The sequence below is a fragment of the Cricetulus griseus genome, chromosome 8 (genome assembly GCF_003668045.3).
Source record: "Cricetulus griseus strain 17A/GY chromosome 8, alternate assembly CriGri-PICRH-1.0, whole genome shotgun sequence".
NCBI lineage: Eukaryota > Metazoa > Chordata > Mammalia > Rodentia > Cricetidae > Cricetulus > Cricetulus griseus.
The window spans coordinates 98,112,539-98,129,778 of record NC_048601.1 but is presented as its reverse complement, the minus strand read 5'-3'; the positions used below and the strand labels follow the sequence as shown (position 1 = coordinate 98,129,778).

At 50.8% G+C, this 17,240-nt stretch overlaps 1 protein-coding gene across 1 annotated transcript; it reads left to right on the top strand.

The window, feature by feature from the left end:
• The first annotated feature begins 170 nt into the window (after positions 1 to 170).
• Abcb8 (ATP binding cassette subfamily B member 8) lies at positions 171 to 15,698 on the top strand. Its single transcript, XM_027428458.2, has 16 exons — positions 171 to 308; positions 4,929 to 5,229; positions 5,593 to 5,748; positions 5,824 to 5,918; positions 6,043 to 6,148; positions 6,791 to 6,952; positions 7,073 to 7,158; positions 7,276 to 7,373; positions 7,875 to 7,980; positions 11,764 to 11,797; positions 11,961 to 12,097; positions 12,254 to 12,348; positions 12,553 to 12,686; positions 13,294 to 13,441; positions 14,178 to 14,428; positions 15,103 to 15,698. The coding sequence occupies exons 1-16, from the start codon at positions 214 to 216 to the stop codon at positions 15,241 to 15,243; spliced, it is 2,145 nt and encodes a 714-aa protein (XP_027284259.1). The 5' UTR covers positions 171 to 213; the 3' UTR covers positions 15,244 to 15,698.
• Positions 15,699 to 17,240: the final 1,542 nt, after the last annotated feature.

Here is a 17,240-nt window from a genome sequence, read left to right as displayed (position 1 = left end):
CTGAACAAAAAAGCCAGAGCAGCTTCGGCCCTGTCCCGCCCCAGCCAACATTTAATCCAATCACGGCTTTGAGGCAAGACTGATGTGTCTTTCCTCCAATCACCGCCGAGGTGCGAAGGGGTTGTCGGGATGGCGGCCATAGCTAACATGGAGTCCTCGGTAGGATGAGAGTGGGGTTGCCGTTGCTAGTTGCTCCTGTCTTACTGCCTCATCATGTTGGTGCACTTATTTCGGGTCGGAATTCGGGGTAGTCCGTTTCCAGGCTGGTCGCTGCAATCCCTGCGCTCCCAGACGTTCTCGGCCGCCAGGTAAAACAACCAGAGGTCCTTAAAGTGCGGGCCATTGACGGGCCGGCATCGCGCTGGGCCCGCCGGGAGGTGGAGTTCTAGGCTCGCGCGCGGCCTTCTGGGAGCTGTAGGCAGTCGGCTGGAGTCGAGTGTCACTCCCCGAGGAGTTGGCCTCAATTATTTATGGTGCAGTGTGGGTGCCAGCAGGAGGCTCCGCAGGTCTGCACTCACTAGCCAACGGGACGCTGCGGACTCCGCGCCCGGGCTACACCATTGCCCATCAAGGGGCGCCACGCGCAGCCGGCCTCCGCTCTCTGATAATCTTTAATTGGTGTCCATAGGCATTTAGTATTTATTGATGGTGCTTCAGCATTAGCCGACATAATTTTAAATGATCAAAGGAGTTTCCTTAGCTGGCGAGATGGTTCAGCGGGTAAAGGCTCTTCTTTAATCAAGCTGAAGACCAAGCTTCGACTTGAGAACATATATATATATATATATATTATATATATATAGTAAGAGAGCAACTCTGGCAAATTATCCTTTGACCTCCACGATCCCAAACCCATTAAATAAACACACGCGGGTTTTTTGTTTTTTGTTTTTGTTTTTAATTTGTGTAAGTAGTTCCTCGCTGGGCTTAGTGCATCCCTGTGAATTCAAGGACAGCCTGGTCTATAGACATCTCCAGGCCAGCCAGAGCTACATAGTGAAATATCAGCATTCAGGCTGAAGCAGGAAGGGTGCTGGGAATTTGAAGCCAGCATGGGCTACAGAATGAGTTCTGAGTCATTCTGGGCTACAGAGTGAACAAAAACAAATCAAGAAGTGATTATTAGAGCTAGATGCCTTCATCAGGAATTGAGTCAATCTGAACTGGGCCTAGTACAAGCCTATAATCCCATTTTCTCAGGAGGCTGAGTCTAAAGTCAATGTACAATAGAATGTATATACATTCTAAATTCAAGGCCTGACTGGACAACTATGTTAGATCCTGTGTCAAAGTAAACTCTAGGGGCTGGAGAGATGGCTCAGTGATTAAGAGCAGTGGCTGCTCTTCCAGAGGACCCGGGTTCTACTCCAAGCTCCCACATGGCAGCTCACACCTGTCTGTAACTCCAGTTCTAAGGGACCTGGTATCCTTACACCAATGCATATTAAATAAAGTTTAAAAAAAATTTTAAATAAATAAATAAACTCTAAAAGAGTCATTCAGATGGCTCAGTGGGTAAAGATGCACTGCCCATATGATCCCCTGAGTTTGTCAATCTCTGGGACCCACATGTGGGAGTCAAGAACTGACTCCTGCAAGTTGTCCTTTGATCTTCACTCACTCAGGCATGCACACACACACATAAATAAATAAATAAATAAATAAATAAATAAATGAAATGCGATCAGTTTTCAAAATAGAGTAAAAAGGGGGCTGGGGACATGGGTCAGTGGTATAACATTTTCTTGTCATTTGTGAACCATAGACTCAATTCCTAGAACCCTGGGTGGGGGGAAAAAATCTGATCCATTCCTGGTAGGATTAAAAAAAATAAAAACTCCAACCCACATTAGTCCAGAGAGACAAATAGATTGAAAACAATAATCCAGAGTCTTAATCCTTTTCTTTCTCTTTTGTTTGCTTTGCTTTTATTTTTTTTATTCTTTTTTTATTTTTTTATTTATTTTATTTTTTTTTTAGGTTTTACTATGCAACTCTGCCTGGCCTGTGGCTCTCTACGTTGACCAGTTTGGCCTTAAACTCACAGAGATTCACATGCCTCTGCCTCCTGAGTGCTGGGATTGTAGGGGTGCCCTGCTACCCAGAATCTAGAATTTAATTGTAAATACTCTACAAGAAGCAACTGTTTCCTTGAGGGGATCCAGAGAAAGACTGCTAAGGGAGGGTGACTGCCTTCTTCTGTTTGATGGAGGGAGGGCAAGCACTGAGCTAGTGCTGGGAAGCTGTCCACCGATTGTTGGCAATCGCCATGCCTTCTTAGAGTCTTAGTTTGGAAGAGATGAGAGTAGCTGGAAAGTAGCCATGGTAAATTATTAATGGTTTGAAAACAGTCTTTAGGAAAGAATGAGGGTGTTGATAATATTTAAACCATTAAGAGACACAAGATAAGACCAAAACAATGAATGTGTTCATTTCAGTTCATGAAAGGAATTTAGCAATCAGGGTCATTTTGAAAGGAATATAATAGAAACTGTCAGAACACGTGTTTCAGAAAATGTATTTTGTAGCTGGGTGGTGGTGGTGGTGGTGGTGGTGGTGGTGGTGGTGGTGGTGGTGCACGCCTTTAATCCCAGCGTTTGTGAGACAGAGGCAGGTGGATCTCTGTGAGTTCAAGGCCAGCCTGGTCTACATAGTGAGCTCCGGGACAGCAAGGGCTATGCAGAGAAACTCTGTCTCAAAAGAAAAAAAAGGGAGGGGTGGTATTTTGTGAAACCTTTCAACTTTGGCATATATCCACACAGTATTGGGACATTGTTGTACTAAGTTGCAGTGTACAGTGCCATCACAGTGAATCTGTATGTTTGTAAAACTTTGCAGTCGTCAGGTCAGCCTGTACTGCATCTCTAACGAGGGGAAACATCTGCTCAGTAGGCATCTCATATCCCAGAGATTCCTAAGTTCTGGAGTATAAAATATGACCTCTGCCCCCTCAGTAAGATACTGTCTAGTGGAAAATTAGGACAGTGGTACAAGAAGAAAAGAAAGTGAGTTTTGTCTAATACTGAAGATAAACTGACTTAAGGCATAGTGGGGGGAAGACAAACCAGGCAGGTGGAGCAGTGTTAAGCACAAGCTTCCCTGAGATCAAAGGAGGGGTGAGGAGGGCCTGAAAATATGAAAAGCCATGGTACCGAAGACCAAGCAAAGCCTGACTTTGGATTCTTATTTATTTTTATGTTTAGGTGAGGGGGCGGGTGTCAGAGGAGGCCAGAGGGATTGGATCCCCTTGAGCTGCAGTTAGAGCACTTGTGAGCTTCCTGATAGGCATGCTGGAGTCACCCTCACTCAAGACCTCTATAAGCACTGTACATGCTCTTAACCGATAACGAGGTCTCACTCTGTAGAACAGGCTGGCTTTGAACTTGAAATCTTGCAGCCTCAGCCTCCCATGTGCTGATATTTCAGAAACGCACCACCACACCCTGCTTGTATTCCTCTTCATTAGCCTGTGTACTTTTGGCCAGATAACTTCTGCTCCAAACAGGTTCCCTCTGTCCTGCCCTTCCCCTCCGGCCCTTCTCTGCTAGGACTTCTAAAGTGCAAATCTGATTTTATTACACCTTACCCTAAAAACCACAGATGACCCTGAACAGCCTGCATGGTGCTCTTCTCATGTCCAGGCTTTGCAGAGCCTGAGATGACCGCCCTTCCAAAGCACCCGTTTCCGCTCCCTCCCCATGTGCCTGTCAAAGCTACATTGTTGCTGAAACTCTTCTCTTGCTGCAGAGATGCTTGGGAGCTTCCCTTTGCCTCTGCTCCCCACTCTGCCCAGCCTGAACTTGACCAGCACCCTTTCACCAGTGCCTTTTGTGAGGCTTTTCTCAAACATGGCAGCGCCTGCTCTGACCTCTAGGCCTCTCCACCCCAACCAGCATGATCTGGAGAGAAAGAACTTAGTTTGCCCAACTTGGTCAGCTCCATACTCTGTGACACAGTAGGTTCACAGTTGAATCTACATTTCCATTGTATACATGTGGGACCTGAAGGAAAGAAAGGGCTTGACCATCTAAGAGGATGATGACATCAGTCCTTTACATTTTTTTCTTTCTATTTCCTCTGTCAGCAGTGGGAGAGGAACATACGACCCTTTGTCTTCATGCATCAGGCACTTAGGGCCTCACTGGCCCCTACTACCACACATAGCCTTGGCTATATCAAATTTAGGACAGTAGAATGAGCCTGAATTCTAAACCCAGACAACAAAGTTCCCTCTTGCCCTGGGGACAAATTATACCACCGCTCGTTTGTTCTCCTTACCAAGTGAGAGTAGGGGCATCTGCCAGGGTCAGGATCTGTGGACCGTCAACCATTGTTAGGTCATGTCTACCGTGTTGATTACCTTGCACATGGGTGCAGGGCCAGGCACAGAGAAGCTCACCCCCAGGATTCTCTATGAGCCTTCTTCTAGGAAACCTTGGTCTGCCCCTGTAAAGAAAGCCTTGGGCTGGCTGCCACTCCAAGTCTCTTCTGATCCTGACAGGCTGGAGACCTACACTGATCAGGGTGCTGGAGGCTAAATGGGGGCCTTGCTGGCTGATGCTGGCTGGAAGACAATGCTAGGGAAAGGCTCTTAAGAGCCTTGTACTCTGATAGCATTCCACAGCTACTCCACATGTGTGCAGGTGTTTGCAAACCAAAGTTGCTTGAGAAAGTTCCTAAGACATTCATTCTAGGTGAGATAGCACATACCTGTAGTCATAGCTACTCAGGAAGCTGAGCCAGAGGATCACTTGAGAGCAGAAGTTCAAGGCCAGGCTGGGGAATATTAGAAGTTCTTATCTCAAGAGTAAAATAAAATAAAAACATCCCTGGGATGTCCCAGAAGGCTCAGCCAGAGCCCAGGCAGGTGGTTAGTCATTGGAAGGACAGCCAGGACCACAGCTGTCAATGCCTTTTTCTATCTACAGGTCCTCAGATGACCGGCTCGGCTCAAGCTTCCTCCAGGCGGTGGCCCAGCTGCGATCACAGCTCCGGGCTCACCTACCAGCTTCCCGCCGGAGTCCCTCTGCCTGGTGTTGGGTTGGGGGGACCTTGGTAGTTCCTGCAGTGCTGTGGCAGCACCCCCGCCTCTGCCTTGTAGCACGATGTGAAGCCCAAGGGCCCTCTCCTCCTCACCCCACACCCAGTGCCCTGGAGCTTCGATTTAACTGGAAGCTGTTCTGGCATTTCCTTCACCCCCACCTGCTGGCCCTGGGGGTAGCCATTGTGGTGAGGCTTTTTTTCCTTGCTCCTCCATGCTCAGGCCAGGAAGGGGCTAGGCAGCTCCAAACCTGAGTTGCACAGGGACAGCATTCCTGCCTTGTGGAAACAGCAAGGGCCACCTGGACTCTGGGGCTTCAGGATGACCTATGCAAGGGGACTGAGTTTGCAGAATATGATGACTCAGGGGCTAGAGGCCTGGACTTTAACTCTCAGAGAGACACTTCTATGACCACAAGAGCAGCCATAATGTGGACAAGACAAGGCTTAGTAAGGGAAGAGGAAAAGCCAAAGTCAGAGCTGGGGACGAGCTGGGGATGGGACGAATATGGCCTCCTCTCCAATTATCTGTTCCCTCTGTCCCCACTCCAGCTGGCCTTGGGTGCAGCACTAGTGAACGTGCAGATCCCCCTGCTTCTGGGCCAGCTGGTGGAGATCGTGGCCAAGTACATGAGGGACCGCGTGGGGAATTTCATGTCTGAGTCTCATAGGCTCAGTACACAGCTGCTTCTTCTCTACGGTGTTCAGGTATGGAGGCTAGGAGGGTCTGGGGCTCATGGCAGCTTTCCTGGGGCCTCCCTGAATGCCAGGCCTCTCTTACAGGGATTGATGACCTTTGGATACCTAGTGCTGCTGTCCCACATTGGTGAGCGCATGGCCATGGACATGCGGAAAGCCCTCTTCAGCTCCCTGCTCCGGTACTGCCAGCTGTAGGGGGTGGGACCAGGGCGACTGATGGCTCCCATGAGATCTAGGAGGCCAAATCCTGAAGTAACATCTCCCTCTCTTCCTCTACCTGCTGCCATCATGTCTTACTGCCAGGCAAGACATTGCTTTTTTTGATGCCAAAAAGACAGGGCAGCTAGTGAGCCGCTTGACTACCGATGTACAAGAATTCAAGTCATCCTTCAAGCTTGTCATTTCCCAGGTCAGTGAGTCTGGCTCCTGTGCACATTCAGTCAGGTCAGCTCTGACATCCTGAAATTGCATTGGAACAAGGCAATGCCCTACCCAGCTCTTAGGAGAGTAAGGCTTACTACTGCCTGAGGAAGGTGTGAGAGAAGGGACAGTGTCGAGGTCAGGACAAGCTGCTGCTCCATGCTCTGAAACCCTGACTCCCCCAGAAAGCCGTTTATAGGCAATTATGAGTCACTCTGGTAGGAGCAAACTCATTTGACCCAGCCTGACCCCCTTGTGTCCATTGCTAGTCAGCATTGAAGTCATGCGTGACTGTTGCACACTGACAGCCCACCCTGTGTGCCCCTCCGTCTCCTGGCCCCAGGGTTGGCAGGACACTGATCCATGGCAGTCAGTGCGTCCCTGTGCAGTTCGGCGTGTCTAGAACAGAAGTGAGCAATGGATTTGTCTAGAGTAAAAAGAGTATGGTCTGTGGACTTCCTCACCTATCCCTTTTGCAACTGGTCATCAGGTCCTGGATGGCCAAGAAGGGTTTCATTTGGTAACCAGTGACTGCCCAGGACCTCCAGAGCTGTACCCATCCCACCCTCAGTAGAACACCCACCACCTGGTACTAATGCTCCAAAGCCTCCTGCCTCCCTCTCCTACTCAGGGACTGCGCAGCTGCACACAGGTGATTGGTAGTCTGGTGTCCCTGTCTATGCTGTCCCCACGCCTCACGCTGCTGCTGGCTGTCGCCACACCTGCCCTCATGGGAGTGGGCACCCTGATGGGCTCAGGTCTCCGAAAGTTGTCTCGCCAGTGTCAGGAGCAGGTACTGGAATTCTAGACATGTCCTCCTGTTTCTTCCTAGCGTCTGTAGTACGTTCTCCCTGACCCTCGTTACCCCTCTTCCTGCCTGCAACCTGTTCCCTATTTCTCTGTCTCCATGCAGATTGCCAGGGCAACAGGAGTAGCAGACGAGGCCCTAGGCAATGTTCGGACGGTGCGGGCCTTTGCTATGGAGCAGAGGGAAGAGGAGTAAGTACTGGGAAGGTAGAGTGCAGAGTGCGTTCATCCCTCTCACATGCCCTCCCCTGCCCTGCCCTGCCCCTCTGCCCAGCTGCTCCAAGTGCCCAGCCTGGCTTTTCTTCCCAGACGCTATCAAGAAGAGCTGGAATCATGCTGCTGCAAGGCAGAAGAGCTGGGCAGAGGCATCGCCTTGTTCCAAGGGCTCTCCAACATCGCTTTCAACTGTGAGTTAACGAGGCCCTACCTGGGCGGGGATGTGGGCATGGGCTAGGTGAGGGCAGAGGCAGGCAACAGTCTCCACCCAGATGCCCAGATGTTCCTAACATAATGAGTACCTTCGTTTGTGAGATGCCCCAGCTACTAACAACTGTAGGAAACTAGAGAGTGGTATCCCTTGGCTTATGGAAAAAGCTGCAGGGCACCCTTAGGGAGTGTGTATACTCTCGCCCCTCCCCGTTCCTATCTATCTTTGTGCCACTGGGGTAGAACCAGGACCTCAAGCTGGTTAGGAATACATTCAACTAGTGAGCTGTCTCTCTAGCCTTTTATAGTTTTCATTTTTGTTTTTTAAATTATGTGGATATGTGTGTGTGAGTGCAGGTAACCACAGAGGCCCCCAGAGTTCAGGCCTGAAAGTCAGCTGGTGGCAGAGCAGGGATAAGACTCAGGACTAGCCCTCATCTCTTGCCAATTCCTGCCTCACTGCCTGGCCCCTTTCCTCGTAGGTATGGTCTTGGGCACCCTATTCATCGGGGGCTCCCTTGTGGCTGGACAGCAGCTGAAAGGGGGAGACCTCATGTCCTTCCTGGTGGCTTCCCAGACGGTACAAAGGTGAGTGGGGACCACTCTCATCTCTCAGTCGTCCTGTCATCCATCCCATCATGCCCCGCCCCCACCCCCACCCCTTCATTCCATAACCCTGCTTACTAGGAGAACAGGGGTGCAGCGTGCCTGGGGAGGGGATACTGCATAGAACTAACCCTATGTGGTTCCCCAGAGAAACACAGAACAGGAGCAGGAAAGAGCCCCAAAACTTCCACAAGAGTCTTGTACAGCTTCACGGAGCCTGCATTAAGTAATGCTGTCAGTATCATTAGCTTTCCAGACAACTCTCAAATGTCCTTGAGAAGCTTTAAAAAAAAATTAACAGTGGTGAAATAGACAATGGAAAATTTATCACCCTAGGCTCCCCCCCACCCCACCCACCCCCCCCCGAGACAGGGTTTCTCTGTGTAGCTTTGGAGCCTATCCTGGCACTCACTCTGGAGACCAGGCTGGCCTCAAACTCACAGAGATCCGCCTGCCTCTGCCTCCCGAGTGCTGGGATTAAAGGCGTGCGCCACCAACACCCAGCTCACCCTAGGCATTTTTAAATGCACACTTCAGTAGTGTTATGCAAGTTCCAGTGTTTTTAGCTACACTGACACCCATCACCTGGACTTTATCTTCCTACAAAAATGAGACTTCACTCCCCAGTTCTCCCCAGCTCTGGCACCCTTCTACTTTCTGCCTTCTGTGACCATGACCACACTAAAGAACACACAGAAGTTCAGTTGAACATCATCCTTCCCTTTGTGCCTGGCTGCTTTCACCTAGCACAATGCTTTCTGGGGTGGGGGTGGGGGGGTCCTTCCATGTTGTGTCGTGTGTCAGGACTGAGTATCCTACAGATAGACCATCTTTGACAGGCTTTGTAAGGGCTGCCTTGGCCTCAGACCATTTCTTAGGATGAGATGCAGACCCCATACCCCACAAATGCTACTTGTGTAACTTTTGTTTCCTTGCTTAGCTGAGCCCCATTTATCCTATCATTGTTGGCATAAGGCAGCCCCAGTAGGCTGCCCTCACAGACCTCTAATCTAACCCCTTCTCTTTCTCAATGAAACTCAAGCACTTCTTGTTGGTTTTCTACCTTGCTTTTCCCATACATAGCAAGTATAAAAAATATAAATATATGTTATGATAAATAATTATAGAGTAAGTTTGCTATAATAAATAATTAAAGAGCAAAGACATCAAGAAGTGCCCCCTCCAACTAGTCCTTCCCTACAGAGATGACACTTTTGAGGGGGTTGGGTTTTTTTGTGTTGTTTTGTTTTGTTTTGTTTTTATGTTTTTTTGTTTTTTGTTTTTTTAGACAAGGTTTCTCTGTGTAGCCTTGGCTGTCCTAAAACTAACTCTGTAGACCAGGCTGGCCTCAAACTCACAGAGATCTGCCTACCTTTGCCTCCCAAGTTCTGTGTATCATTACTGCCCGGCTAGAGATAACACTGTTGATCCCAGTGGTGCCCTGTCTGTGCCCAGAGTCCTATCTTGCCGTGGCTGTAACTCCACAGTTTCTTAGAGAATGGCTTAGTGTCTGGTTGATAGTGTCCAGTGTGAAGTAAGGCCAACCCTGAGGATGATAGGATGGTCTCATCCCACTGTAGCCAGAGCTCTGCAGAGCGTAGTGCCCCTGGTTCCTCATCTGCTCTACCCCAAGGACCTTCAGAGCCTCTAGTCCCAGAAGGCTTATCTGTCCTTTGGCCCAGCAGCTGTTCCTTCCTGTCTTTGGGATCTAGGTGCTCTGATTGCAGAAGAGGTGGAGATTACCATGTCCTGTCTGCAACTTTGCATTCTTCATGCTGACCTAATTCCCTGAGCAGCCTGAACTCCAGCCCCCATGATTCTTCCAGTCCTGTGGACTCAGTTCAACAACTTGGCTGTACTCCCTGAGCACACACCTCCCACCTTCATGCTCTTGCGTGCCTACTGTACTACTCAGCCCAAAGCAGTACTGTGCTTGTAACTGCAGAGCAGCCCATGAAGCAGACTGTACCGTCTCAGGCCCCTGGTCAGGTTGCCATCACCAGCCACCTGGAGGAATTGGCCTCCTTAAGGAAGCTGTTGTGTTTTTTCCTGGCTCTTGCTGTATGTATCGAAGGGTCCATGTGTTGGGGCTGAGGTCCAAAGGGAGGGATGAGCAGGGCAGCACAGTTCCAGCTAAGTGTTCCTTTTGGCAGAGAATGGATGGTCCCCAGATAGGGAACTTGTCCAGGCCAGTTCACTTCATCAGTCTATTTAATCCCAGCACTTGGGAGGCAGAGGCAGGCGGATTTCTGAGTTTGAGGCCAGCCTGGTCTCCAGAGCCAGTGCCAGGATAGGCTCCAAAGCTACACAGAGAAACCCTGTCTCAAAAAAACAGGAAAAAAAAAAACAAAAAAAAAACTTCATCAGTCTATGGCTGGCCCCACTGTGCTAGTTCTCAGGGCAAGGTCAGGGCACTCACATGAGTCATGGGTGTTTTGGATTTCAGTTGCGGTTGGCCCCTGTGCCAGGCTCTAGTGGCTTCTAGTCTCCTGTGAGCTGGGCACATACACATCCACAGATAACTCACACACCTAGCCCCACTCTCCACATCCTTTACTCCTGGAAAGTGTCCATTGCCCTAAGCCTTCCATAACTGTTTTCTTGAGGGCTCTGGGGTGCTTTCCCAGCACTGGAAGAAGTGAATTTGCCCATAGCTTGCTGGGATGGCAGTCTTCCTTTTTCTCAGAAAGGACCCATTGAGCACAATGGCGTGCATACCCATTGCACACAGTGGCATACCCATTGCACAGTGAAATACCCATTGCACACAGTGAAATACCCATTGCACACAGTGACATACCCATTGCACACAGTGACATACCCATTGAGCACAGTGGTATACCCATTGAGCACAGTGACATACCCATTGCACACAGTGGCATACCCATTGCACACAGTGAAATACCCATTGCACACAGTGACATACCCATTGCACACAGTGACATACCCATTGAGCACAGTGGCATACCCATTGAGCACAGTGGCATATACACTCATGGGTTGGCTGACCCACTGGGGACCATGACTAAGGCTGTTGACTCATCTTCCTCCTTAGCTCACAGTAAGTGACCAGCTCCAGGCCCAGCCCTGCAAGACAAGGGAGGTGACCCACTGTCTAGACAGATAAACACATGCCATCTCCTACACATACCCACCTTTAGGGCAAGCCCGCAGTAGAATTTTTTGTCAGGGAATTTTGCTTTGGGGGCTCCCCAGGACTTCCCCTTGTAGCCCTCTGTCTCTATTTTCTTCTTTTTCAGAAAGGACTTGACTTTTTTTTTTCTCCTTAATTTGAAAGTTAGTCCTTGCTTACCCAGAAGTCTGGCATTAGTTCTGTCCTCCCACTGTGGACCTGATCTCTATCCCTGTGACCCCTATCAAGACATCTGCATAGTCAGGCGGGGTAGAGGTCGTGGAATCAGTTTTCCCCTTCTGGTGGGCTGACGTCTTCCCTAATGGTGCAGGCCATCTTTATGCTGTATACTGAAGGCCTGGGAAGTATGTGGGCATACCATTGAGTACCAGGCATTTACCCCACGTCCACTGCCTCCTAAAGTACCCTCTAGATCCTGGCTTAGGCAGCAGACAGCTGTTACCCTGCAACTGGAGAGGGAACAGACCTTAGTGATCTGGGATCACAGGGCTCCTGTAGCCATAAGATATTGGGGCCTTCTCAGCATTAGCCCTATGTCCTTGTCTCTCCTAACACAACCTTTCCCTTCTCTCCGGTCCTTGTTAATGCCTCTTCCAACTCTCTCCTGGCAGGTCTATGGCCAGCCTCTCTGTCCTGTTTGGTCAGGTAAGTGAGATTGTCCCAAGATGGGGTGTGTGTGTGTGTGTGTGTGTGTGTGTGTGTGTGTTGCTGTGAGAGCTCTGGACACACTGCAGCCCTATCCAGTACCAGCCCCCTTCCATGGGAGCCCCAGTTTCTGATCTCTGCCACAAACTGGATTCCTCTGCAGGTGGTCCGTGGACTGAGTGCAGGTGCCCGTGTCTTTGAGTACATGGCCCTGAGCCCCTGCATCCCATTGACAGGCGGCTGCTGCATCCCTAGCAAGGACCTTCGTGGCTCCATCACCTTCCAAAATGTCAGCTTCAGGTCAGCATTGGTGGACTTTGAGCTGAGGGGGAGGGGAAGTCAGGAGGCATTCTGACTGAATGTTCCCTGGAAACAAGCCCTTGTTGGGGGACTTAGGAGGGCAGTAAGTAAGGTCCAGGACCCTGGTCTGACTGGGGCTCTCTTGGCCACCCCCAGCTACCCCTGCCGCCCTGGCTTCGAGGTGCTGAAGGACTTCACCCTGACACTGCCACCTGGCAAGATTGTGGCCCTTGTGGGCCAGTCTGGGGGAGGTAAGGGGAACCTCACCATCTCTCATCCTCTGCTGCACTTTTTGGTAGCCACTTAGAGCACAGCTGGCAGCAGGCCCTCATTGGTCCCTGCTCCTCCCTGGGCTGGGTTGTCCTCCATTGCTGCAAAGGCCCATCCCTCTTTGCTGGGAGCGTCTCCAAAACCCTGTCTCCTCTTCCCATACCTCCAACTTCCCCCTCCTCCAGGAAAGACCACGGTGGCTTCCCTGCTGGAACGCTTCTATGACCCCACAGCTGGCATGGTGACATTGGATGGGCATGACCTGCGCACTCTCAACCCCTCCTGGCTCCGGGGCCAGGTCATAGGTTTCATCAGCCAGGTGAAGGGCAGAGGCTGGCAGGGTCTGAGCAGCAAGCCTGGGCCCCTTTTCTTTCTTCCCCACTATTTATCTCTCTGATCCTCTGAGGGTGTCTGTGGCCTAAATGGTTCCTAGCCATTCTCTAGGTCCAGGATGTCCCTGTCCCAGACAGCTATGGCTCTGTCCTCATATTCCAGGGCATAGACACTGCTTCTGTGGGCTGCAGTCTTAGGATCCTGAAGCAGTGGTACTAAGACTGCTAGTGACCACCACCCACCAAGCCCCACAAGGGACCATTTTTTCCTTTGTGGGCTAGAGATAAAGCCAGCACACCACAATAGGAGGGACAGCTACCCACATGCAGAGACCAAAACTCAGATGGCCTCCTATAGGGCCTGTCCGTCATCACCTTTGGTGAGGGAGACTATGTCCTCTGTGGGAGGGCACCTCTGGAGCCACCCTGTCCTCACATTTGGCATCTGACTTTGAACTTTGGGCCCTCCCTGCAATTGGGGTCCTCTAAAACAGGTCCCTTGTGCACATGGTAGTCCCCACATTCTGAGACTGAATTCAGAGTATAGTCTGTAAACGCCATCTCTGTGTGTTCCCATGCCACACAACCTCGCAGGAGCCAGTCCTATTTGGAACAACCATCATGGAGAATATCCGATTCGGGAAACTGGAAGCTTCTGATGAAGAGGTGTATACAGCTGCCCGAGAAGCCAATGCCCATGAGTTCATCTGCAGCTTCCCTGAGGGCTACAATACCGTGGTTGGTGGGTCCCTTGGTGGGAAGCTGCTGGGTCAGCAAGGCAGTGGTGAGACTCAGGAACCAGTGTTTTATGGGCAATAAGAAACTCAGTGTGACTCTTGAGAGGGGCAGCTCAAAGAGAGTCAAACCACAAAAGACCAGACCGTGGCTGAGGGGACAAAGGTGACTGCTCTGTGGCAACAGAAGAGCTCCAGCCCATGTGGCTCAGGCATAACAGACTAGACAAGGCTCTGAGAGGAGACAGAGGATATAGCAACGGTAAATGGGAGAACCCTGGCCACAGGCACAAGGGACTTGTGCACTCTAGAGCATACCACAGCCCAAGAAAGGAAATAGGGCTCCTCCCAAAGCTGCCCCTGTTTGTCTGGTTCCCGGAACACCCCAGTTCTCCTCCACTTCAGTGGCAACCCTCAGCACGACAGGGATGTGCATCTCGTACAGGCCTTTCCTGATTCAGGGTACTACACCATATATATAATGGCACACTAATTCATGCCTGTGCCAGCCTAAGCCTTAGTGTTCATCCCCATGGCTCTTCTGTCCGTCTCCAGGGCTGTCTGTATCATATAGAGAATAATATTACTATCCAGCAGCTTGGCGGTGCTACAGTATGTTTCAGTCCTTCTCAGCTAACTGACCTGGCCCTTTCGGGCTGTGCCATCTCTAGCAGTCCCTTCAGTTCCTAGCATAGCTGTGCTTCCCGGCTCAGACACATCAGCTCCTGTCCCCTCTGTCCCTAGGTGAACGGGGCACAGCCTTGTCCGGTGGCCAGAAGCAGCGCCTAGCCATCGCACGTGCCCTCATCAAGCAGCCCACAGTGTTGATCCTGGATGAGGCCACCAGTGCACTAGATGCAGAGTCTGAGAGGGTAGTACAGGAGGCACTGGACAGGGCCAGCGCTGGTCGCACCGTGTTAATCATTGCCCACCGGCTCAGTACTGTCCGAGCAGCCCACTGCATCGTCGTCATGGCCAATGGCCAAGTCTGTGAGGTCAGTCTGGCTGGAAATGGGCAGTGGCTCAGGTGGCATAGCCAAGCTATATGAGTACCTGGCTTGGCTCCAGGTGCTTGAGGTCACGTTCTGGGAACAACATCCCAACAGACCAAGGTCTTCCTGTCCTCAGATAAGCTCTGACCTCAGGGAGAGTTGAGCTGCAGGTACCAGGACCAGAGGATGCGTGTGGTGTTCATGAGGACACCGAGGCAGAGCTGGGGCTCAGATACCCCATCAAGGACTTGGGGTTTTTGTTTTGTTCTGTGTTCTGTTTTGTTTTTCAAGAAACCTATACAGGTTTTTCTTCCTGGAAATCCCTGTGTAGACCACACTATCCTCGAACTCACAGAGATCTGCCTGCCTCTGCCTCCTGTTACTGAAATTAAAGGTGTGTGCCACCACCACAGGCTGGGAACAGTCAGGGCAGACCCTCAGGGCAGGTGCATATGCATCTCACAGCCCCAAGCTAAAGCAGAGATGACAGGGATCAGACCTCTCAATGTCAGCTGAGAAAGAGGTGGCACCCAAGGTGTTTCTTTTCAAATGAGCCCGGAATTATTGTCAAGTGTCTCTAAAAGGGGCACCAGCTTAACTGGCTGTGAGCCTAACAGGTGATGAAGGTTGGGGCTCTAAGTTTAGCTCTGTTGAAATGACCCTCCTTCTGTCTCCAGACTGGGACCCACAAAGAACTCCTTAAAAAAGGTGGGCTGTATGCAGAGCTTATCCGGAGACAAGCCCTGGATGCCCCACTGACTTCGGCCCCACCTGCAGAGAAGCCTAAAGACACCAGGAGCCACCAGTGGAAAGCCTGAGAGACCCCCACGGGGGTCAGGTCACTGCCAAGCATCAGTCTGGGGCTGGAGCTCCACAGGCGACAGAGCCCTTGAAGTGTGCCAGGATGTAGCCTGCATTCCTGGGCCTCACAGCTGGGGTAGGAAGGTGGCTTTTCTCCCACCTGCTCTTACCATCCTGGCTCAGCTCTGTGGTTCCTGGGATGTACATGGTGAGGCAGAGTCCCTGGGGGCACTTCCCCTCTGAACTCGTTCTACCCAGCACTCTAAGGTTATCCAGGCCCTCACTCCAAGGGACTGAAAATTGATGGTGTGACCAGGCCTGGTAGAGTGGTCTGTAATCCAGGCACTTGGGAGCCTGAAGTAGGAGCTCCGATGGGTGTTCAAGGCCATCCTGGGCTACAATAGTGAGACCATCTCAAAAAATCCTAAATAAATAAATAAATAAAATAAAATAAAAGAATTTCTTAAAAGAGGCTGAGGCTGTAGCTCATTAACAGAGTGCCTGGCATATGTGAGGGGCCTAAATTCGATCCTTAGAACTGCAAATAAACTAACAAAACCCAGGGTTGGGGAGTAACCCAGGACCTCAGATACAGGCTCCACCTCACCCTAAGTAGGACCATGCATACATCCCTAGCCTTACCCTTGCATCCCACTGTGTCTCTTGGCCCATCCCCCACACAACTACAGTCCAGGTCTCTGGCAGGATGAAGTGGTAGCAGTCCATTGTACAAGAAGCACCCAGCCTACCTAGCTGTGCCCTGTGTGCTTCAAATCTGACCTGGTAAGACTATAAAATTGAAGAAGAGACACTGAAGAGACTAAGACTGGGCCATGTGTCTACTCAGAACATTTAGATACAGGCATAGTGCCAAAGCAGACTTAGTGGTGCACCCCTGTAATCCCAGCAGGTGGGAGGGAGAGGTGGGATGATCAGTTTGAGATCATCCTTGGCTACATAGAAAGCTTGAGGCTAGCATGGCCTTTGTGAGAGCCTGGCCCAAAAGTGGAAGGTATGGTTAATACACAATACAACATGAGGTTCGTGTGAGTAACCATAAGGATCATGGAAGTGGTGGGATGGTAGCCTCACCTTTGAAAGGGTGTAAGCAGACAGCCTAAATGACCTTATCCTGTGACCCCAAAGCTGTCATTGGCTTCTCGGGTGTCAAGGGAAGCATGGGATGGACCCTTAGACTGCATGAATGCTCCCGAGGCAGTCAGGACTGTCTTAGGCTGCTGCCCATGTACCAAATTCCCAAAGGGTGACGACTCCTAGCCTTGGTACTGCAGGTCACTTCCCACTGAGAACCCATCCCTGGCCAGCCACATCCAGGTTGTAGGACTCTGTAAACCATCAAACCAGGGCAGGGGAGAGGTTCTGTAACTTCGTGGCCAGACAGGCATTTTATACTTTGCATGTGGTAAAGGATAATGGTCTTTTAGGAGCGATGGTGCAGAATGCAGAAACAGCTGCTGCTGGAGGCCAGTGTAGGAAACAGTGGCTCAGGCAAGTCCAGAAGCTGAGGTGGGAATTGTGGTTAGGACCATACACTGCTGTGAGGACTAGGAACCCAAGAACCCTAGTCCATAGTGCCCTGGCTTGGTGTCTGTAGTGACAGCCCTGGAAGCTGAGTTCCAGGTGGCTTCAGTTGCTTGGCCCCTGTTCCCCTACCCCTGCCAAAGTACAGCTCAGAGCAAGGCCTCTGCTTTCCATACCAATGCCCCTGTCTGGCCCTACCCTTGGTCCAGTTGGGGCATAAAATATCCCTCACAGAGCAGCCAGCCAGCCAAGTGGCTAACATCATGCACACAGTCACCTGGCTAGCAGTGTACATAACACTTGGTGTGATTCTCAGCACCCTGGCAGCCAGAGAATGGCTGCTCACCAGGTATTGAGATCCTATGGCCAATGGCTAGTGACCCTAGTCCTGTGGCTGTGGTCAGTGGCTGGCAACCCTACCCTGTCACCCTGGCCTGGCTCTGCCAGCCCCTAAGTAGAGAACAGTAGCTTA

Bases quoted from the DNA above. Each gene is read 5' to 3' on its own strand.
- Abcb8 (XM_027428458.2), top strand. From the start codon at position 214: ATGTTGGTGCACTTATTTCGGGTCGGAATTCGGGGTAGTCCGTTTCCA. The intron at 6,953-7,072 runs GTACTGGAATTC...GTCTCCATGCAG, and splicing joins CTCGCCAGTGTCAGGAGCAG to ATTGCCAGGGCAACAGGAGT. The intron at 14,429-15,102 runs GTCAGTCTGGCT...TTCTGTCTCCAG, and splicing joins CCAATGGCCAAGTCTGTGAG to ACTGGGACCCACAAAGAACT.